The sequence below is a fragment of the Medicago sativa genome, chromosome 2, assembly GCF_051527215.1.
Source record: "Medicago sativa cultivar Bolivia chromosome 2, Bolivia_mono, whole genome shotgun sequence".
In the NCBI taxonomy this organism is placed as follows: Eukaryota; Viridiplantae; Streptophyta; class Magnoliopsida; order Fabales; family Fabaceae; genus Medicago; species Medicago sativa.
Genome location: NC_140750.1, coordinates 61,170,751 through 61,195,965, shown reverse-complemented (window position 1 = coordinate 61,195,965; position 25,215 = coordinate 61,170,751). Strand labels below are relative to the sequence as shown.

Sequence of the window (25,215 nt, the reverse complement as noted above, 5' to 3'; positions counted from 1 at the left end):
TTTTCTATTTAGGTATGTTTATGACCGATATCATATAAATTTATATGGATAATGTTAACTTGTGCCCTTAAGGCACAAGTTAATGAAACAAATATAGAAATAACTCATTGGAATATGTGCATTACATTTAATTTTTAGTTTTTTAATGAGTTGAATGCACAAAATTTTATAAAACATTGCTTTCTTTTAGGTTTCTTAACATGTGTCCTAAGGGCACAAGTTAACACAACCCAATTTATATATAACTCAAAAATATTTGTTGAACTTCTTTGTTTCTTTATCTCTTCAAATGAAAAAAATAAGATATTTTTATGTGAGAATCCTAACTCATACATAACAACAAAAATGCGCAAAGATGAGAATTAAAAGATAGAAAACCAATGTTTAAAAGTCATTCGTCAGATTGTGTGGAATTTTTCTAGGAGACTAGGACACATTAGCATTTTCCACACTAACATTTTCCACATTAGCATTTTCCTTGACAGACTTCATAACAACAATGACGGTCTTGCATTTTTAAACCACTATAATTATTCAATATAATAATAATAATAATAATAATAATAATAATAATAATAATAATAATAATAATAATAATAATAATAATAATAATAATAATAATAATAATAATGATGATGATGATAATGATGATGATGATGATGATGATGATGATGATAATAATGATGATAATAATAATAATAATTATTAGGGGAATGAGAATAATAATATTTTTTTCCTCAAAAAAAGAATAACAATAATAATAATTATGTTTTACGGATTTATGATTTTTTTTTACAAAAATCATTATTAATAATAATTATTAAGAAGGACTTTTGCATGTGTTATTTATTATTATTATTATTATTATTATTATTATTATTATTATTATTATTATTATTATTATTATTCCAAAAAATTTAACCATTATATATATCCTAGGCCTCTTGCCTAGTTTCTCATCAACACACAACCAAAAATGGTTAATCTATTATATGGTCTCTTTCTTTTCTCTCTCACAATGCATTGTTTCGTTTCTTGCTTAGCTTCAGAAACAAGTAACCATCAGTTAGCCAATCAAACTTTCCGATCAGAAGAATTGCATAAGTTGAAGAAAATGATAACAAATCGTCTTAAGCAGATTAACAAGCCTGCTGTGAAGACAATTCAAGTATGTTAAAAATTTCTTAAATTTTCATATTATAAAATTTTATGAAGTAATATAATTTTAGAGGGTAGTTATCATTATAAATTACTCCATACTAGCTAGCAGCTATAAGGTTTGCCCTAATTCTGATCCCGCCTTTTTTGGTGGGTCTGAGTAATTTTTAAATCCCCAACCGCCCTAGCGGTTACCTCTCTCATAGCAGTTATTTTTTAGTAACTTTATTGATAGTTGTTCTTTTTCATATTTTTTTTGGTGTACGCTAACTACGTGTTACGATATTAAAGTTGCATCTTTAAAATTGTAGATAATTTGACTGATCCATATGATAATTTTTTATTAGAAACTTCACTTTTTCCTGTATTATATTACATGAAGTTTTTGTTTTGAATTTTTATTTGCAAAAATCACTACAGTAGACTATAACATTACTTTGTTTTGGCAAAGTAATGACTTTGATTCTATATTCATTTTTGTTGATTTCCATATTCATTTTTGTTGATGCAAACTAAATGTTGTTAATTTGCTTCTTTGAGATTGTGCATGTCGATCACTCTCAATTGTCACTTAGTTTGATTGTTTCTGAGTTTAAATATAACTTTACGATTAATAGTATAGCCAATTTGATATTTTATATATGAAACTCTACAAAAACCCGTGCATAGCACGGGTTAGGGTCTAGTTACTTTATAAACTGTGAATCTTAAAGTATTAATGGTCCTTATGTTGTTATTCAAAATTTAATAGTTTGTCCCTATATGTTCAAAATGTGCACATTAGTCCCTTTAATTATTTTAATTTTTTTTAAGTTTAGACCCTTTAACTTTTTCGAAAGTTGTTAATTGGTCTTTTTTTTTTAGAGGATTAATTGGCCTTTATATTTTATAAAATGTATAAAGCGCTTCCTATAAATTTTTAAATTTTGTAAATTGATCCCTCAATTTTTGAAAAACTTAAATGTTTATCCAAATAATTTTAAAACTTTTGAAACTTGTACAAATGATCAAACTTTAAATAAGCAATTACTATATCTAATTAAACAAAAAATATTTTATAATAAAGAGAATTCTATTAAAGCATTTTAATTGTTTTTAACTTTCATATTCTTTATCAAGCCACACTCTTAGATTAATGGTTGTGTTTGTTTTTATATATTTTGTGTTTATATTCATTTTGCAGAGTCCGGATGGTGATATTATAGACTGCGTTGTGTCTCATAAACAACCAGCTTTTGATCATCCTCTATTGAAAGGACAAAAACCATTGGTATTTTTTGTTAATTGTATTAAGGAAAATTCAAACATATATTTTTTGATCTAATTAAGCTATTATATTTCAGCTTTATAATTGATCATTTTTCATGCATATGATATATATATATATATATATAGGATCCTCTAGAAAGATCAAAAGGCAATAACCAAACCGATATTTTTAGTGGAAACTTTCAATTATGGAGCTTATCTGGTGAATCATGTCCGGAAGGAACAATTCCAATTAAAAGGGCAAAAGAAGAAGACATATTAAGAGCTAGCTCTATTGACACGTTTGGAAGAAAATTAAGTCAAGTAGGAATGGATGCCAATGACTATAAACATGTGGTATGCAATCACAGAAACTCGTATTTTTTTGTCTCTTAATATTTTTTGTTTTTCTGGTTTTTCCTTCTTCTTTTTCTTTTTTCATGCAAATTATATATTATTTTAGAGGGATAAATGCCAAATGTATATAGAAAATTACAAATGAATAGAAGGAAAACGAGTAATATGTTGCGCTGTTAACTTTTATTTATGACAAAATCAATCTACTTAAAAGTAACATACGTAGACCTATGAGACGCAACACAACACTACTATGTTAGGAAGCCAAAAGTGTTTGGTGTTAGGAAGCCAAAAGTGTCGTTTAGATTGACCAATCTTCATGTTCGAACTCGAGTTTATGCATGCAATAACGTTAAAACTCATAAAAAGAAATTGTCATCCATTTGAGTCACACAAAACTTGAGACATTAATCTTCCTAGTTCGCTGTGGGGATGATATACCTGGTTTTTAAAAAAACTAGTAAAAGACTCGTGCATTCGCATGGGTCGCATAACATCGCGGTAGTTATATACAAAATAATTATATCTATAATATTCTGAATGTTTAAAGATAATAACTAAAACTTATTAATATTAGTATAATGTTTCTCTTAAATAGTTCTTTCTTTTATATACAAAAATCCATTAGATATTTGCATCGCGCCTATTGCAGGTTTTGTTTGCTTATATATGCGAATGCAACTTTTTATGTATCAATATGAGAAAATCGATATGATAAAATTATGAAAACCCGTGACTCGTATTTTTTTGTCTCTTAATATATTTTGTTATTAAATATTTGCACCGCACTTGTTGCACATTTTATGTGCTTATATGTGCGGAATCATCGTTTTATGTATCAATATGAGAAAGTCGATGTGATAAAATATTGAAAACTCATGACTATTTCAACATATTAACATTAATGCAACGTTTGAATTATATATTTTTTATTTTATATGCAAAACATCGTTAAATATTTGCACTGTATTTGTTGCAGAATTTTGTGTTTATATACGCGGAAGAAATTTTTTATGTACCGGTATAATAAAGTCGGTATGATAAATTTTTAAATTTTTTTAAGGAAACAATATGATAAAATGTTAAAAATACACGACTATTTTAAAATATCAACAATAATGTAGTGTTTTGATTATTTTTTTATATGAAAATTAGTGATATTAAGAGATTAAAAGTGGTGATAATAAACTATTTTCTTATATTTATGACATAAGAGAGGAAACCGAAATGTTTTCCTATATTTATGTCATAATACATCATTCTTTTTGTTTACTATTAAATATATAATTGACCATGAATTCTTTTTGCATACTATTAAATAGACAATTGACCATGAATGTCGTTAAATTAAATTAGTGAGATTAAAAGTTTAAACGATGATATTTTAGATAATTTGGTGGATATCAGTTTTAATATATCTAGTTTTATCTATTTTTTTTTTAAGAAGTTTGTTATCGATCTTTTTTTTAATATTTCCAACTGTTTGAGTTTTTGTGATAAAAAAAGAGATTGTTCTTTTTTCTACTATAGCCATATTTTAAAGAAGTTTGTTATTGATTTTTTTAATAATATCCAATTGCTTCACTTTTTGTTAAATAAAACAAAACAAATTGCTTTTTTTTTTGTACTATAACCGTTTTGTTAAAAAAGTTTATTATCGATTTTTAAGAATTATGTATCTTCAATTAAATTAACGGCATTAAGAAATTAATCTAAAAGACTTTAATAAATTTATTGAACATTGATATTAATATTGTAGTAAAGTACCTGACCAAAAAAAAAATATATTGTAGTAAAGTTATGATTGTTTCATCAAATACTATAATCAAATACTATGGTTGTCTCTTTTAATCTAATTCTTTTTTTTATCATTGCTCCAACAATTATTTTGAAAATATATTAAGAAATGGATTCTTCTGATTGCTCTACACTGCACAGCATTCATATGGGTCTGTTACTGGAGATCCATACTATGGAGCAAAAGCTACAATAAATTTGTGGGCCCCCCATGTGGAAGATGAAAATGAATTCAGCTTGTCTCAAATATGGCTCATCGCCAATGGCAACACAATTGAAGCTGGTTGGCAGGCATGTTAATTAATAGTTTTTTTTATCCATTCATTTTCACTTTAATTCATTTTGATATACATAGTTTTTTTTATCTATTTAATTGGTATATAAAATCAATATACGTCAATAATCATGTTGATATTCCACTTTCCCTCAAAAAAAAAATGTTGATATTCCACTTTTGAGGAACAACCCAACTACAATCTGCAAATTAAATCCCATTTCAACACTATGCCCTTTGATAATATATATATATATATATATATATATATATATATATATATATATATATATATATCAATATCTCAAATTCTATTTCATGAATTACCTCATTATCAAAATGAAACATTTATTTATTTTTCTTTAAAAAAAATATTTAAATGTCAACAATATCTACCTCTTATTCCCGCAATGTACTTAATTTTGTATTTTAGCCAATAAAGCTGATCAAGTCATTTTTATGCAGGTGAGCCACCAGATCTACGGGGACTATAGCCCTAGATCGTTCGTCTATTGGACGGTAAGTAATTTATAGGACAAAACTTAGGCATTTTCTTATATGTTTCTGGTGTGGTTCTTCACATAAATTGTTTATAACAGCCAAAAAAAATTTAAATCCACAATTTTTTTAAAGTTTGTTACAAGTACAAAAAGTAAATTTTATGTGAAAACCATACGAAAAACACATAAGAAAATGCACCTAAATTTTCCCCTGATTTATATTGTAATAAACGGATTAATAAATAAAATTATTAAAATTCTTTAAAAAAAACATTATTAAAATGAAAATGATACTAGTAATAATAGTAGTAATAATTGCAGGCTGATGATTATAAACAAACTGGATGCTACAATTTACGTTGTCCAGGCTTTGTTCAAACTAGCAACACATTTGTACTTGGAGGTGCACTCTCTCCAGTTTCTACGTATAATGGAGAGCAACATGAAATTACTATATTAATCTATAAGGTAATTTTCTACTCAGATTACCAAATTGACTTTGGATTATGGATAATTTGGTAGATATCTCGTCTCCCTCCTCTTGTTTTTTACATTTTTTTTTCCTTCAAGAATGTGTGAATTATCAATAATGCCTTCAAACGTGTAGAGATAAGTCAATTTGGTTAATAAAGTAAAAAATAAAAATAAAAAATTGTTTTTTTAAGGAAAAAAAATTGGTTTGAAATTGAAATAATTTCAATCGTATATAAATCATATTTGGTATGAATATAGTCTCTAAGATTGATCCGGCGTATATGTGGCTAATGTGATTTTTTTTGGGTACATATGATTAAAAAAAAATAAAACTTAATCCCGAGGATAAAGAACCCTCAAAGAATCACTTAAAAGAGAACAATTCAAGTCTTTAGGCGGGAGTCCTAAATCTTGAACTTATCATCTTTGGCAACACCCAATTTAACCAAAATATATGCACTATCATTCCCTTCTCTAAGAGAGTGGCATAACCGCACCTCCCAATCCGTTCTCAATAACTATTGAACACAAGCAATGATAGAAGCATAGCAGTGGTAGTTGTTAACCGGCTCAGTATAATATCAGTAATTGTTTTCGAGTCTGAATAGCAAGAAATTCAATTGCAACTCATATCCTTAGCAAGCTTTAAACCAAGAAACAATGCCATGCATAAGCTCCACATAATTATTATTGGCAATACCAAGAAAGTCGTTGAACCCAATTACCCAACTACCATCACCTCTTCTAATTAAACCACTAGCTCCAGCTCTACCGTCGTTAAAACAACTTCCATCCATGTTAAGAACAAAACAATCCTTTCTTGTTGGATGCCAGCACACCCATCTAATGTCAATTGACGAAATATTGCTATTTGGAAAACAAACTTCCATAATAGAGGCAAAATTCATTTAATTGCAAAAATCTTTTGATCTTTTTCGTTTCAATAACCAAATTGACTAATCTCTAGAATTTCTAAGACTATTGAATCATAAAAGATAAAAACAAAAGAATTTCAAATACAATTTGTTTAATGGTTAAATGTCATGAAATTTTCAGCAATCCACTTTATATAGAAGAATTAGCGTCAAGAGGTCATTAATGTGTCTGTCTTGCCGTTTTTTTTGGTAAGAAACGAAAATTTTGAAAAACAAACGAATCCTAAAATTAGAAGATAAAATGTTACACTATATTTTTTTTTGTACAAGGTCAAAATAAGTTTTTTTATTGTATCATTTGAGGTAATATTATTATTTTTTTTTTTTTGTGCAGGATCAAAAAACTGGGAATTGGTGGCTTGAATATGGATCTGGCAACATAGTTGGATATTGGCCATCCTCTTTGTATACAAGTTTAAAGGATAGTGCAACTAAAGTTGAATTTGGTGGAGAAGTGTATATAAGGTCAACTGGGACACACTCATCAACCCAAATGGGTAGTGGACATTTTGCAGAAGAGGGTTCTTCAAAAGCTTCATATTTTAGGGATATGCAAGTTGTGAATTCTGATAACCAGTTGATTCCATTGTCAAATCTCGATGTGGTTGCAGAAGAACCAAATTGTTATAATATAATCAAAGGGGATAGTAAGCAGGGGAATTACTTTTACTATGGTGGACCTGGAAGGAATATGAATTGTCCTTAATGAAATTAATAATAGAGAATTGGAATTATAAAGGTGAATATTTGTTTCAATTATTTTTTCTAGTATTTCTTGATTACAGTGATTTATTTTTTGTTGAAACTGAACTTCTTATTTCTTTACTTTTTTATTCGCAGGTGATCCATATACCATTACCATTTCGACTCTTTGCAAAGAAGAAATAAAATTTACATACTTTAATGCTTTTCTTTCTATGCCGTTCTATCGTTTTTCTCGTACTTTGCTTATAATGATACTTGCAAAGAAGTCCATACATATGATACATTGCAAGTCAAATATTATGGTAATAAAATGAAATAACTCATCATTTTCTTTAATTTGTTTGTGTTAAATTTTGATGTTGTTGTCAAATTGTCCTTGTCTCCATGGAGTACTTATTAAGTAAACTATTGTGTTTTCTCAAAATTGATTTTGACTCTGGTGAACAAATCGTGATACGATTTTAGAAATCATGGTACGATTTTTTTATACTGAATGTGGGTAGTTACAGGAAGCAAAATCGTACAGCGGTTGAAAATTTCGTGGCGCGATTTTTTTATTCGGATGTAGTACTGTAGTGTGTACTTTCTTTATCTTTTTACAAAGTGTCGTTATTGGGTAGGGTACATGAAGAGGTTTAAGTTTGTATTTAATTAATACAAAGTCATAGGTATGATGATAACTCTCTTTGAGATGATAATACATTGAAATCCTATATAGTTTCAAGAGTACTTATGAGTTCTTGATTGATTTATAAATGATATAGATAAATCACTTGAAATGATATTTCTATAAATTCATAAATCATGTTCTTAACTTTTATTTGATTTGATTTCAATAAGAACATAAACTTCTTCTTTTAAGTGCGGTGTATTGAACACCTATACTGGTTGTCGTGATTATAGGACCAACAATGATAGCAGCAACAACAATAAACAACATTAATAGCTTTTCTTTAAATAAGATCTAGAATAGCACCATTGGGGAATACGACAAGAGATATAGTTGTTATAAGAATGAGCTTTGCTATTTCTAGTGAACAATTTGTCCCGAAATTATCTAGAATAACTTATCACCGTTAGATTTGCAACTGCCACAATACATGGGGGTGATGGAATACAAAGTGGATTGGGCTCCACTTAATTTAACACAGTCGTGATACCGTCGTGAAATGCTTTCTCGGGACAAATAGCTTTTTCCTATAAGAATACATACAAAAGTACAAGTATCTATTATATCTATTACATAGTGATATATCTGATGATAATATCACTTAGAGAGCTGTTACTTGCTGCGCAAGTAACTGTGCCCTAGGGTTTTACTTACATAAAGCTAGTGCATGGTAGCTTAGAATGTGCCCAGATTTTACTATATAAACATGTTGTAAGCTCTCATTTCATTAATAAGAATCATTTCTATTCATTTCATTGTGTTTCCTAATATGGTATCAAGAGTTCTTTCACAAGAGAAAGAGTTTGTTACGATCCATAACGGTTTTGTAACCGTTTTTCCGCTGTGCTCTGTTCTTCATTGATCTCCTTTCTTAGATCAATTTCTCGTTGTTTGTGTGTGAATATTCTTGATTTCACACCTTGATTCTTCTTTCTTGATCTCGTTTTTCTCGGTTTGATTGAATTTCTTCAATCACATTTGATTTTTGTTGAATTTCTTCAACATCAATTTCAGATCTTGTTCTACTCTGTTCTTCTGAATTTTGAGCTTCATCCATGGCGCCACGGAACAATTCACCTGATACTGAATCAGTGTACTTTGTTCATCCTAGTGAAGGTCCTAATTCTCTTGCTATTACTCCAAAACTCAATGGTTCTAACTATATTGCTTGGAGTCGCACTGTTGAACGTTCTTTGGGCACAAAGAACAAGCTTGGATTCATCAATGGATCCATCCCTATGCCTGACGAAGATGATTTGAATCGTGCAGCATGGGAACGGTGCAATCATTTGGTGCAATCATGGCTTATCAACTCTGTTTCTGAATCAATTGCTCAAACTATCGTTTTTTGCAATTCTGCAATTGAGGTTTGGCTTGATCTAAAGGAAAGGTTCTCTAAAATTGATCGTATTCGCATTGCAAATTTGCGCTCTAATATCAACAACTTGAAACAAGGATCAAAATCTGTTTTGGATTATTTTACTGAAATGAAGACGTTGTGGGAAGAATTGTCTTCACATAGACCTATTCCTAATTGTTCATGTATTCATCCTTGTCGTTGTGCTGCATCTAGAGTTGCTAAGGTTCACAGAAATGAGGACCAGATCATGCAGTTTCTTACAGGGTTGAATGATCATTTCTCCATTGTGAGAACTCAAATTCTTCTCCTTGATCCTCTTCCTTCATTGAACAAAGTCTACTCTTTAGTTGTTCAGGAAGAGAGTAATCATGCTGCTCTTACTTCTTTGAGTGTAACTGAAGACACTTCAATACAAATCAATGCTGTTGACAACTCCAATAGAAAGCCTCAAGGACGTGGTAAAGGTTTTCCATCCAATAAACCTTCTAGACTTTGTACTTTCTGTAACCGTACAAATCATACTGTGGATTTTTGCTATCTGAAACATGGTTACCCTAATGTCAACAACAAATCTTCACCAAGAGTGAATGCTGTTTCTCAAGAAGACTCTGAAACTGGTGCAATGTCTTCTTCTGGTTTGGGTGCATCTGCAAGCTCTTCTTCTGCTAGTTTTTCTCAAGAACAATTAGCTCAACTTGTATCCATGTTACAACAATCAAATTTGGTTGTTTCAGCATCTTCTTCTCCTCCAGCCACATCAAACCACATTGCATCTGCCAGCATTTCCACTCCTGATCCTTCAGCAGGTATATCTGCTTCTGTTTCTTCTTTAACAAGCAAACCTTCATTTTGGCTTGTTGATTCTGGTGCTAATGAACATATTTGTTGTGACATTGCATTTTTTAGTTCATTCTATAGAATCAAACCTGTTTATGTCTCTTTACCCAATGGTAACTCTGTGTTAGCTCATTTTGCTGGTAACATATCTTTCAATTCAAAGTTTCATTTGAGTCATGTTCTTTATTCACCCCATTTCACTCTCAATCTTATATCTGTTGCTAAATGTTGTGAATCTTTAACATGTTTCTTTCACTTTTCCCTTGAAAAATGTCTTATACAGGACCAACAATCTTTGAAGATGATTGGTTTGGCTGAGCAGATAGATGGACTATACAAATTTTATCCATCATGCAAAACTTCTAATTTTGAGTCTCTTAATTTGTCTCAATCTTCTTGTAATGCAGTTTTAAATCCTCCTTGTAATAAAGCTACTCATCATGTACCTAATCATGCCCTTTGGCATTTTAGACTTGGTCATTTGTCTCATCAGAGACTTCATGTAATGTCAACTTTGTATCCTGCTATTACTCTTAATAATAATAAAGATGCTTGTGATCTTTGTCACTTTGCCAAGCACAAACATTTGCCTTTTACTTCTAGTTCTTCTTATGCTGATGCTAATTTTGAACTTCTCCATTTAGACATTTGGGGTCCTCTCTCAATTACTTCAGTTCATGGTCATAGATATTTTCTTACTATCTTAGATGATCACAGCAGATTTCTCTGGGTCATACTTCTAAAAACCAAAGCTGAAGTGTCATCCCATGTTAAGAATTTCATTACCATGATTCAAAATCATTTTCACACTACACCTAAGTTCCTAAGAACTGATAATGGCCCTGAATTCATGTTACCTTCCTTTTATGCTTCACATGGTATAGTTCACCAAATGTCTTGTGTTGAAACTCCCCAACAAAATGGGAGAGTTGAAAGAAAGCACCAACACATACTGAATGTTGGTAGAGCTTTGCTTTATCAGTCAAAACTTCCTCCTTCATATTGGTCTTATGCCATTCTTCATGCTGTCTTTCTCATAAATAGAGTACCTACACCTTTACTTCAAAACCAATCTCCCTATTTTCTTCTTTACAATAAACTTCCTGACATTGCCCTTTTCAAAGTTTTTGGTTGCTTGTGTTATGCTTCAACCTTGCATTCTCACAGAACCAAACTCCAACCTAGAGCCAGGAAGTCTCTTTTCTTGGGATACAAGTCTGGATATAAGGGTTTTGTTCTCTATGATCTTCAATCAAGAGAGCTTTTTGTGTCTAGACATGTCAGTTTTCATGAAAATTATTTACCCTATCCTCATTCTTCATCATCTACTTCTCCTGATTGGGAGTATTTCTCTCATTCTCCACCTTCAGATATTATTGAACATACTCCTTCAACTACTCAACCTCCTATCATTGATGATATTGTCTCTCCTCTTGTTCCTTCCATCCCTTCCTCACAACCTCCCATTGTTACAGATATTGCACCACCTGTCATTCATAGACATTCCACCAGAAACACCACTACACCTTCTTACCTTAATGATTACATCTGCAATAATGTTCATGCATCTACATATCCTCTTTCTCATTATCTTTCACATCATAAACTCTCTACTAATCATTCTTCCTTTGTTATGTCTTTGCATTCTCATCCTGAGCCTACCACATATGCTGAAGCAAGTAAATATGATTGTTGGAAGCATGCTATGCAAGTTGAACTTCAGGCTCTTGAGAAAACTGGCACTTGGAAGCTTGTGGATTTACCACCCAATGTCAAACCAATTGGATGCAGATGGATTTACAAAGTTAAATACCATGCTGATGGCACTATTGAGAGATATAAGGCAAGATTGGTTGCCAAAGGATATAATCAAGTTGAAGGCTTAGATTATTTTGATACATATTCTCCAGTTGCCAAGCTCACCACTGTCAGACTTGTGATTGCTTTGTCTTCTATTCATAGTTGGCATGTGCATCAACTTGATGTTAACAATGCTTTTCTTCATGGAGAGCTTCAGGAAGATGTTTACATGCAGATTCCTCCTGGTATTAAAACTGACAAGCAAAATCAAGTGTGCAAGTTACAAAAGTCATTGTATGGTCTGAAACAGGCCAGCAGAAAGTGGTATGAAAGATTAACCTCTACACTTTTAGCTCAAGACTACTCCCAAGCAGCTTCTGATCATTCCTTGTTTGTCAAGAAAACTTCATCATCATTCACCATCCTTCTGGTTTATGTTGATGATATCATTCTTGCAGGAAACTCTCTTAGTGAATTTGATCATATCAAGTCAGTTTTGGATTCTTTATTCAAAATCAAAGACTTAGGGAAGCTGAAATATTTTTTAGGGATTGAGGTTGCTCATTCAAAACTGGGTATTTCATTATGTCAAAGGAAGTATTGTTTGGATTTGCTCAATGATTCAGGCACTGTCAGTTCCAAACCAGTTTCTACTCCTTCTGACCCCTCCATCAAACTTTATCATGATTCAAGTCCTCCTTTTGATGATATTGCTGCATATAGGAGACTTGTAGGGAGGCTTCTTTACCTTAATACCACAAGGCCTGACATTACCTTCATCACCCAGCAACTGAGTCAATTCCTATCTAAACCTACACAAACTCATCATCATGCAGCCTTAAGAGTATTGAAATATCTTAAAGGTTGTCCAGGCAAGGGTTTGTTCTTTCCCAGAAAATCTTCTCTCACTTTGCAAGGGTTTACTGATGCAGACTGGGCTGGTTGCCTTGATACAAGAAGGTCCATTTCTGGTCAATGCTTCTTCTTGGGCAGCTCCATGATTTCATGGAGAACTAAGAAACAAATCACAGTGTCCAGATCTTCCTCAGAGGCTGAATATAGGGCTTTAGCTTCAGCAACTTGTGAGCTGCAGTGGATCCTATATCTTCTCAGAGATTTACACATTTCATGCTCCAAGTTACCTGTCCTCTATTGTGACAATCAGAGTGCTATTCACATTGCTTCCAATCCTGTATTTCATGAACGCACCAAACACTTGGAGATTGATTGTCACTTGATAAGAGAAAAGTTACAAGCTGGGATCCTTAAACTGCTTCCTATTTCTTCTCAAGACCAAGTTGCAGATTTCTTTACCAAGGCATTGCTTCCCAAGACTTTTAATGTTCTTCTATCCAAGTTGGGTCTGATCAACATTTATCAGCCTCCAACTTGTGGGGGGATATTACATAGTGATATATCTGATGATAATATCACTTAGAGAGCTGTTACTTGCTGCGCAAGTAACTGTGCCCTAGGGTTTTACTTACATAAAGCTAGTGCATGGTAGCTTAGAATGTGCCCAGATTTTACTATATAAACATGTTGTAAGCTCTCATTTCATTAATAAGAATCATTTCTATTCATTTCATTGTGTTTCCTAATAATATCTCTTTGCCCTTGAAGTGACTTCTATGACCGTAATGCTTGAGAATCACTTATTTATACATGAATATCTTAATAGCTATTGAATCAAATCAGATAAAAGTCAAGAACATGATGTAAGAATTTATAGAAATATCATCTCAATTTAGTTATCTAGATCATCCGTAAAATAAAATCAAGAACTCATAAGTATTCTTGATCTTATATAGAATTTTAAGAGTACTTATGAGGCTGGATTTATGAAAGTCTGCTATGATTTGTAAGCCTATACTTGTGTTCTTTTGTTAAGTCAATGAATTAAACTAATTTGAGGTGATCGGATTCAAAATAAAAATTATGTTCAATTTAATCCTATACTTATGTTGTTTTTGTTAAGTCAATGAATTAAAAAATGGATACATTACCACCACTAAAAACACAACATGAAAACAAGTACATGATAACCAAATATAATAGAAACCAAAATAAAATAATAGTGACGACAAATAGCGAAGAAAATATGTTTTCAATTATATGAAACAAACAAATTTACTAACAAGCAGTAACGTACTAACACAAGGCATAAACAAATATAATCCAGACAATGTAAACACAAGAAGAAAGTCACTCACAAGCACCAGAAGCAGCATTATTTTTACTATATTATTTTCTTAACAAGTTCTCAACAACGTAAATATTTTTTCTCTCTAACTCCTCCATCTCCAACATTTTACCCTAGCTCTCTCTCTCTCTCTCTCTCTCTCTCTCTCTCTCTCTCTCTTTCCCTCTCTCTCTCTCTCCCTCTCTCTCTCCCTCTCCCCCTATCTATCTATCTATCTATCTATCTCTCTCTCTCTCTCTCTCCCTCTCTCTCTCTCTCTATCTATCTATCTATCTATCTCTCTCTCTCTCTCTCTCTCTCTCTGTTCTCTTTCATTATCTACATTGAGGGGGTGGTTTTAGGTCAATTTTTGACCCGAAATCACTCATCTTCATCTTTTCCTCTCTATTTCAATCTAAATAAATGATTTTTACATAGATCAAGATAATTTCTCCGTTGTGATTTCGTCGTCTGGGTGTGGCGCTGTGTTGTATGTCGTCTTGTGCGGCGTTGTTTGATTTCTTGTCTTGTTGCAATATTCATTTGGTTCTTGTTGACAGATCATCTATTCAAGCAATGATATAAGCGTCAACATTGCAAATCAAACGACATGAGTATTTCAGTCATTTTATATTTATCATATTATTTATAGCCATTTTTATGTTGTATGCTATTAACTTGAATGTTGTGAGTTTGTTCGCAGATTCATTATTTACGTTCTTAGCGATGTTAAATGATATACTCTATCAATTTGAATGAATGAATATCGTTTTGTTTTAGTAAAAAAAAAACACCCGAAATGGAACCAAGCAAATAAATGGAATAAGAGGATTGTTGTTTCCCTTCCCTCTACGTCACCTTTTAAAAATTGAACCAAATAAACAGAATTTTAAACATTCTCTTCTATTTCCTCTCCTCCGCTCCATCTTCTTCCAATCAAGCACGATGTATTGGATTTGGAATTTTAAGAGGTATCAATATAAGATTAATGGAAAATTTGACTTCACATAGATGAAAGAAGGATAAAGCCTTTTTTATTTTATGCTTATCCAACAATATAATGTTTCAAGGGGCTGACAAAGTGGAGAAAAACATCAGCGAAAACAAAAAGAAATGAAAAATATATAAATGTATAAAAGTTATAACAAAAGTGGAGGATAAAATTGGAAAGATGGGAATTATATAACGAGTTGAACATAAAAGAAACGAAGAAATGAGAGAAAAGGGAATGAGAGAATAGGGATTATGAGAAACCATTGAAATCTCATGATATTGGAAAATACTCTTTCAAGCTAAAAACTTACTAGAATATCCATTAAAATCTTTTTTTTTTTAAAATAATCCATGGAAGTTGAAGATTTTTTTAATGCCACAACTTCTTAATCACAAAATTTTTATACTTATATTAAAGGGTCAATTTAACTATCCCTGTGAGCTTAGCTCAGTCGGTATGAACAATGCATAATATATAGAAAGCGTGATGTTCGAACCCTGGACACCACAGAAAAAGGGTCATTCTAACTAATGTCTCGAAAAGAAGTTAAAAATAGTACTCCCTCTGTCCCGATATATCTGAGCCAGTTTGGTTTTTCACACAGATTAAGAAAAATGTATAAATAAAGGGGAAAGTGGAATATATTGAATTGAGAATGATGAAAGTAGTATTAATTAAAGTTATATTGTATTGGGAATGATGAAAGTTGTATTGAAAATTGAAATGACTTAGTTATTTTGGGACACTTTTTTTTAGTAAATGAGTCAGATATTCCGGGACGGAGGAAGTAGTTTTTATATTAAAAACAACAATTTTCAAACTTTTTTTATGAAAGATTTTTTTAACATATTATTTTAATACTTGTTTATTTAACCAATGTCTTATGCACATATTCATTAGCGTTTTCCTATATTTAAAAGCTTAAAATATCCTAATTAAACAAAAGTTTTGCTATGTACTATGAAGACTTTTCATCATAAAAAATCACGAAAATCCTTCCAACTCCCAATAGAATACATCCAATGTTTTGTTATGTACTATGAAGATTTTTTCATCATAAAAAATCACTAAAATTCTTCCAAATCCCAATAGAATACATCCCAATGGTGGTTAAGGAAACACAACTAAGAGGTGGGTGAGAATTTTTTTTTTCCGACCTTGTTTCCCAAAAAAATTTCAAAGTTGACCCGCTATGAGAAAAAAATACAGAAATGACCCACTTTCTATTTTTGGTGGTTTTTTTTTGTTGTTTTCTGCCAGTCCCGCCATTTCAAACGGCGGGAATGAGCCGTCTCCTGACACATGTCACGTCGTGACAGGCTGCTGCAGGTTTTGTCTTTTTTTTATTTTTTTTGGTACCGCCATTTCAAATGGCGGGAATGAATATTTATATTTTTTTTCGTTTTTTTAATTTTTTGGCCAATATTTGTTTATTTAAAACACAAATAATAATAAATGAAAATTAATGATAATAAATATTAATTTATTAATTTTAAAACACTAATTATTTTATTCATACAAAATAAAAACAAAAACTACTTTCTCCTCAGCAACCATTTACGCCAATGTAAACTATGACCTCCCGTAGCACATAATTTATCTTTTTTAGTTCGTACGGGTCGTTGATTTTGCTCTTCCTCTTCCTCTTCCTCATCTTCTTCCTGTTCCACATCCTCATCAGGAATTTCAGTATCATCATTAGTTTCCATAGTGACTTCATTTTGCACTTGTGGAGCTGAGTTGGTCCAGATTTCGTTAACGAAGTCATCGTCATTAAACCCTTCTGCCAGACTTTCTATAGTATTAGTTTGTGAATTTGGCCAATGAGGTGCGTAGTTTGTTTGGGGATAGTTTACAATGTGTGTGTGTGTGTGGGGGGGGGGGGGGGGGGGGGGGGGGGGGTTGGTAGGTTGAACGAGGAGTACTGTGATTGGTCTGGGCAACTGGTTTGTGTGGTGTACTGAGTTGGATTGTAGTCATCAAATGAATAGTTTGATGTTCGGGAGCTTTCTCCATGATGACTTTGTTGAGAATAGGTTGGATATGGGATTGGGGTGTTATATAAGATTTGATTTGTGGGTTGTGGCGGTGATTGGTAAGTTTGGTTGTAGTTGTAGTTGGTGGATGGGTTAAAGCTTTGGTCAAAGTTAGTGGGTGAAGGTGTCATGAATTGGTTGTATGGTGGAGGTGTATTTGACCACATATTTTCATCTGGCACCGAATAGGTTTCTGGCGCTGCAGGAGAAATTGTCCGAGTATAAATAACCGATAGTTAATAATGTTATGTATTATGTGTTCAAATAAATTAATATGTTTTTATTTATTATTATTATTTGTGTTTTAAATAAACAAATAATGGCCAAAAAATTAAAAAAACGAAAAAAAATATAAATATTCATTCCCGCCATTTGAAATGGCGGTACCAAAAAAAAAGACAAAACATGCAGCAGCCTGTCACGACGTGACATGTGTCAGGAGACGGCTCATTCCCGCCGTTTGAAATGGCGGGACTGGCAGAAAACGACAAAAAAAAAACCACCAAAAATAGAAAGTGGGTCATTTCTGTATTTTTTTCTCATAGGGGGTCAACTTTGAAATTTTTTTGGGAAACAGGGTCGGAAAAAAAAATTCGGTGGGTGATGCATGTTTGTTTATTTTTTTTATTTTATTTTTTTACGAAGCATGTTTGTTTAGTTGTTTACCACTATTTCAGTGCAAGGCACAATAGTCACACAAACACCAAGGGGACGGACTGTTATGATCCAAAATATTATATGCGACACGTGTCACTTGATCCAATAATTAAGGGAATAATATTTTCTTAACCTCTTTAAAAGAGACCAATGATTGGAAGAAAGGGTATGAAAGAAAAATGATGAAAGTCTCTCCTCTCTCTCCCTTTGGTACTCTCTAGTAGAGTAATTTCTTCTATCTTTTCCTTTATCCTTTATGCACTAAGAACATCAATTTTAATTGAGTTCTAATCTATCAATTTTACTCTTCATTCAATAATCAATTCACAATTATCATTTTTATTACACTCTCAATTTTGAGATCATTAAATTGGTGCTTTCATTGATCACCATGGCAGAGGATGATATTTGTATGAACGAGTTGGAGGCAGCCATCCAAGGCATCAATGCAACATTGAAGAAGTTCATGGAAGATGAAGAAGTATGTCACGCTGAATATATGCAGTCACGCACAGTTTCCATCTCGCGTGTCGATCGTATTGAGGCGCAATTGGTTGCACTTCAAGTGGGTTCCGCTTTTAATGGTGGTTCGAACTCATCTGCTCAATCGTTGTCAAATGAACCGGTTCATATGCTTAAAACAATGATAGACCTAAATCACGACGAGATTGATGCTTCAAAATCACTTGTTGATATCAGTGCTCTGAATCCGAGTATTTCATACACGGAACATATGGCGGCGACACCGTACAACACTGATGAGTTGATAAGTTCAGAAGCTTGGTTCGATGCTTTTCCAGTTGTAGATGCTTCTAATTTGAGTGGTGATCAAGCGTTTGAACAATTAATTGCAGATTATGTTGCGCCTAACATGCTCCAAGGTTCTCTTCATTCCGTCGTTGAACTCGATGGTTGTGGCAAGACGAAGGCAACCTTCAATGACGTTGACAAGCAACATCATTCTTCAGTAGTGACCGACCCAAGGGTTTCCAAACTTGCTATTGCGCTTAACCAACCTAGGATTCGTCTATCAGATCCACCAGACATAGTTTCCGTTCCGTCCCTGCCGCTTGCACCTCCATGGCTACATGATCATGAGGTATTAACTAGATCTTCTTCTCAATTTGATTGTCCAATCATTACACGGACCCAATCACACAATCATTTGTACAATTTTGGGCGCTTGAATAAGTTTTTTTCTACGATGATTCTTCAATAGGCTCTTCAATTTTGCTTCCGATCGATTGTTTTTGTGTGTCGCTAAAATCAGATCGTAACTTTCGATCAATTTTGTGGAAAGGTATTGAACAATTTTAAGGGATTTGTTGAGTACCATCCTTTTCTATTTAGGATCTCTATTTTTTTTTTTGACAAATATTTAGGATCTCTATGACAAACACACTATACTCTCTCCGGTCACATTTATAAGCAAAAAAGAACTTTTAAGGTTCTTGAATACATAATGTATTTGGTCTATATATAGACCAAATACATTAAATATTGAATGAATCTAAAAAGTACTTTTTTGCTTATAAATGTGACCGGAGGGAGTATTAGTTTATGACGGATAGCTTATAAATTCATATAACTAAAAAATATTTTTAAAACTTCTTTATATTTTTGTCTCTTCAAATAAAAGAAATGAAGATAATCTTAAATTTAGAGTATCCTAACCAATACATAATAATAAGAATGTTGGAAGATTAGAATTAAGAGGTAGAAAGTCAATGCTTAAAAGTCATTCGTCAGATTTTGTGGAATTTTTCTTGGACACACTAGTATTTTGCATATAATTATGTATGTTAAACTCTTATCCTTTTTCCATTGACTAACTCATATGGTGGTGGTGGTGGTGGTGGTGGTATTTTGTGTTTGTTTTCATTTCCAGAGTCTGGATGGCGATATTATAGATTGTATTCTGTCTATAATATCCATTTGTTTTCATTTTCAGAGTCCGGATGGTGATATTATAGATTGTGTTTTGTCCCATAAACAACCAACTTTCGATCATCTTCTATTGAAAGGACAAAAACCATTGGTATTTTTCGTCAATTGAATTAAGAAAAATTCATAAATATATTTTTTGAAACTAATTAAGCTATTATATTTCAACTTTGTAATTGATAATTTTCATGCATATTTATATATAGGATCCTCAAGAAAGACCAAGAGGCCATAACCAAATGGATATTTTGAGTGACAACTTTCAATTGTGGAGCTTATCAGGTGAATCATGTCCTGAAGGAACAATTCCAATCAGAAGAACAAAAAAGGAGGATATATTAAGAGCGAGCTCTATTAACACGTTTGGAAGAAAATTAAACCAAGTCCGAGTGGATACCACTAAATATAAACATGTGGTATGCAATCACAGAACTCATATTTTTTTGTTTCTTGATATTTTTTGTTCTCTGATTTTTTCCTTCTTTTTTATTTTCATGCAAATAATAATTTTTTTAGAGGGATATAAATGCAAATATATATATAGAAAATTATAAATGAATGAAAGGAAAGTGAGTAACAAATTGCGCTTCTAATCCCTTTTAGAGGGTTATGCTTTTATTGTACAAAATTTTGTTTGATAAAAGCATAATTAACTTGGGATATAGGTGGAAGATTGGAGATGGCTCCCAAATCAAAGTTTGGTCCTCACCATGGATTCGTTCTCTTCCTACTCTTCGACCGTCAACAGCGCCTCCTTCATATCTGGAACATTTATTGGTTCGTGATTTAATTAATCCAAACCTGCATACTTGGAATAGTTCGCTCATCAGTAACATCTTTTCCATCTCAGACGCCTCAGCCATTTGCGGATTGCCACTCCATACGCGTAATCTGCATGATACTCGAGTCTGGCATTATTCTGTTGATGGTATTTATTCTGTTAAATCGGCTTATAACTTATGTATGTCTCTCGAAGCTGAAGCCACTGTTTCCCCCATTGCAGCTACTCATAATTGGAACATTATTTGGAAACAACATGTGCCTCCTAGAGTTCGTTCCCTGTTATGGAGAATGGCTCACTGTTGTCTTCCAACTTGCACCTGTTTGATCCAAAAAGGTTTACCTATTGACGATACTTGTGTTCATTGCGACGTCTTGGCTTAATCCCACATTCATTCATTCTTCGTGTGCCCAAAAGCTATGAATTGTTGGGAGCATGTCTGATTGGATGTATTGTGCGAGAGTTGCTGCGTGATGCTAACGATTTCACATCTCTTCTTTTTGATTTTTTTAGCAGGTTGGACTCACATACGCAGGCAACAACATCTATGATTCTATGGAGTTTGTGGAAAAGTCGTAACTCTAAATTATGGGAAGGCATTGACACTCCCTCATCTTTGATCGTTCAACGAGCGCATAATTCACTTCATGAATGGCAGTGTTTACAAAGAGCAAGGCAGCCCAACCAGATTATACCTCAGGATGAGCTCTGGGTTAAACCTCCTCCTTCCATGTTAAAATGCAATGTGGATTGTGCCCTCTTCAACAACAATACCATCACAGGGCTTGGCATCTGTTTTCGCGATTCTTCAGGGGCATTGTGTTATGGTCTATCTAAGTATTCTTTATATTCTTCTTCCCCCTCAGAAGCCGAGGCTCTAAGCCTTCTTGAAGCCTTAACCTTCTCTGACAATCAAGGCATGGCGTCTGTCATATTTGAATCTGATTGTAAGCTAGTTGTTGATGCTATTATTTCCACCTCTACTCCTCTTAATGAGTTTGGAGATATCATCTCTAGATGTAAGACCTTATTAGCATCCCACAGTAATTATTCTGTGTTCTATGTCAGGAGGCAAGCAAATAGGGTAGCTCATAACATAGCAAGAGCTTCCTTATCTCATCCTAGCCCCTACCTTTTTCATGATGTTCCTGATTACTTGTATCCGCTTATTATTAATGAAATGAATTAATCTTGCCTTTGCTAAAAAAAAAAAGCATAATTAACTTTTTTTTGACACAAAAAGCATAATTAACTATTTCTATCTATTTCTTTTGAAAAAGGAAAAAGTTTTCAATTTTCTATCTTTCTTTAGTCATCAAATTGAATCCTTTTTCTAATTGAAAGTGATCACAAAACTTCATCGTTAAACCAAAAACATTTCCATGAGATGATACAAATCTTTTTTAAATTGACAAATGGTTCATGTTCGAATTTGAATTTATGCATGCGATAACGTCAAAAGTTCTAAAGAAAATTTACCATCCATTTAAGTCTCACAAAACTTGAGACTTCCACACAGTTCGATGTATGGACCATATACTCGGTTTAAAAAACAAACAGTGTCAAACAAAAAATTTGTTGTTTCATTATGCACCTATAATATTGTCTATTTTAATTTACTAATTTTTTATATGATTGCTTCAACGAATTTAAAAATGAAATAACAAATGGATTCTTCTTATTGTTAGTTTGTTTTAATTCATGTTGTTACAAGTGATATAATCAAGCTTATCTGATTAATCACATTAGGGATTTTAGTTTGTTTTTATTTTTTTGAAGGAAGGGATTTTAGTTTGTTATAAAGTTGTTTTAAAATTCCTAGAATCTAGCTTATAGTTGTTAGTGTTGTTACTTTACTTGTACTTCAAGTAACCTAGCAAATGCTTGTATTTAAGCTCATTCCTTGTATAGTTTTACATATCTCAATAATACAAGTTTATTACTTCCATTCTCATTCTTCAATTCTCTCTAAAACCAACACAAACTCAAAACCCTAATTCTTAACTTGTTGAACAAGTGTTGCTGCGCTATCACTTATTACTTTACACTCCGCAACATTCATATGGGTCTGTAACTGGAGATCAGTACTATGGAGCAAAGGCTTCAATAAACATGTGGGCCCCCCATGTGGAAGGTGAAAAAGAATTCAGCTTGTCTCAAATATGGCTCGTCACTGGTAGAAATGCCAATACCATTGAAGCTGGTTGGCAGGTATGCCAACACCATTTAATTTGTATATATTATCACTATACGTCAATAATCATGTTAGTCACAATATGCCCTTTGATATGTCAATATCTCAAATTTTCTTTCATGAATTACCTCACATCACATGCCCAAGTATTTCCAAAATGACTAATCACATAGAGTTACCTTATGTTACTTATATAGATCAGTTATGAAAACAAGGTTTAACTCATATAAATTGTTACATAAGTTATCATCAAGTAACTTAATGTAGCAACCTGTAACTATAAATAACTATTTATAACATAATTTCCCAGATGTTTAAACTTTCAAATGCTACATCACTCATGCATTCAAAAGACAACGAGCATGTCAACAATATCTACCTCTTTTTCCCGCAACGTACTTAATTTTGTATTTTAGCCAATAAAGTTAAGATCAAGTCATTTTTATGCAGGTGAGCCACCAGATCTACGGGGACTGTCGCCCTAGATTGTTTGTCTATTGGACGGTAAGTAATTTTTTTTTTTTTTGAAGGAATTGGACGGTAAGTAATTTATGCCCTAACATACTAGCTGGATTATTTTTATAAGAAACAAAAGATTAAAAATATTGGTCCATTTATTATAAGAAACATTGACCAATTTTAAAATGTATTAAATGTTAAATTTAATTTGTGTCCTTATTTATTATAGGAGAAAATGTTGAGAGTAAGTAAATTAGTGACATGAAGAGTAACTAATATATGGGTATTCATGAATTTTTTTTATAGGATTATAAAATCAAATTAATTATTTTCAAGTTTTTTATTTGGTCTTGATGATTTAATATATATTAAAAGGAAAATGATGCTAATAGTAGTAGTAGTAATCGCAGGCTGATGCATATAAACAAACTGGATGCTACAATTTACGTTGTCCAGGGTTTGTTCAAACTAGCAAAACATTTGCACTTGGAGGTGCGATTTCTCCAATTTCTACGTATAATGGACGGCAAACTGCAATTACTTTATTAATCTATAAGGTAATTTTCTACTCAGATTATTAAATTGACTTTGGATTATGGATAATTTGGTAGATATCTCGTCTAAAATACGATATTTTTATTAAGGTTATATTTTTTTTTTTGTGTAGGATAAAAAAAATGGGAATTGGTGGCTTTCATATGGATCTGGAAACATAATTGGATATTGGCCATCCTCTTTGTTCACAAGTTTAAAGGATAGTGCAACTAAAGTTGAATTTGGTGGAGAAGTGTATATAAGGTCAACTGGGACACACTCATCAACCCAAATGGGTAGTGGACATTTTGCAGATGAGGGTTTTTCAAAAGGGATTCTGATAACAGGTTGTGAATTCTGATAACAGGTTGATTCCATTATCAAATCTCAATGTGTATGCAACAGAACCCTCAATGTGTATGCAACAGAACCAAATTGTTATAATATAATAAAAGGGATTGATAACGAGGGGGTTTACTTTTACTATGGTGGACCTGGAAGGAATAAGAAATGTCCCTAATGGAGTGAATAATAGAAACTTGGAATTATAAAGGTGAATATTTCTTCCGTATTTGTTCAAAAAAAAAAAATTCTTCCGTATTTTTGGGTCTTACTAACAGGTGTTTCGGAAACAATGGTTAAGAATCCATAATTTGAAACTTTGTTTTAAAAATACAAGTTGTTATTGGTGATTAAGCATTAATTACACAACTTTTTAATAAGAATTTACTTATTTTAATCGTTTAACCAATGTTCTGGGGCGCCGTTTAACCTTCTCCTTTCTTGATTAGTGATTTATTTTTTATTCGCAGGTGATCCATATTGTTGGTACCATTACCATTACGACTCTTTGCAAAGAAGAAATAAAATTTACATACTTCAATGCTTTTCTTTCTATGCCGTTCTATCGTTTTTCTCTTACTTTGCTTATAATGATACTACTTGCAAAGAAGTCCATACATGATACATTGAAAGTCAAATATTATGATAATAAAATGAAATAACTCATATACTTTCCTTGTGTTAAATTTTGATGTTGTCAATTTGTACTTGTCTACCAAGTAAACACGACAGCGGCTTTACATTTTGAGTGTCAGATTTACTTAACTTATTGTTTTCTGCTCAATTCAAGGTATATTTATGCTCTCATGTCTATATAAAAAAATCTATACAAAATGTTTATGCATGAAAAGTGCATCTAAAGTTGAGGCTTTACAATACTTAAATAAATTTCTTTCTATTCGGATTTGTTAGCGTAGTAAAGCTTTCTTGTAACTCAAGCAATGAAGTTTCAAAGAGAAATTGAGATTGAGAAGAGA

At 32.2% G+C, this 25,215-nt stretch overlaps 2 protein-coding genes and 1 pseudogene across 2 annotated transcripts in view; all 3 read left to right on the top strand.

The window, feature by feature from the left end:
- Window positions 1–7,784, top strand: part of LOC146949377 (protein neprosin-like) — a 69,447-nt gene extending 61,663 nt beyond the window's left edge. Inside the window, exon 8 of the mRNA XM_085745418.1 lies at window positions 7,584–7,784. The gene's annotated coding sequence lies outside the window, so the exon portion shown is untranslated. The remainder of the gene's footprint in view (window positions 1–7,583) is intronic.
- On the top strand, window positions 959–7,784 carry LOC146949378 (protein neprosin-like). Its single transcript, XM_085745420.1, has 8 exons — window positions 959–1,168; window positions 2,342–2,428; window positions 2,554–2,763; window positions 4,702–4,851; window positions 5,300–5,353; window positions 5,656–5,802; window positions 7,078–7,482; window positions 7,584–7,784. The coding sequence occupies exons 1-7, from the start codon at window positions 977–979 to the stop codon at window positions 7,447–7,449; spliced, it is 1,212 nt and encodes a 403-aa protein (XP_085601546.1). The 5' UTR covers window positions 959–976; the 3' UTR covers window positions 7,450–7,482; window positions 7,584–7,784.
- Window positions 7,785–18,375: 10,591 nt separating this feature from the next.
- LOC146949376 (protein neprosin-like) lies at window positions 18,376–24,416 on the top strand (annotated as a pseudogene).
- The last annotated feature ends 799 nt before the right edge of the window (window positions 24,417–25,215 follow it).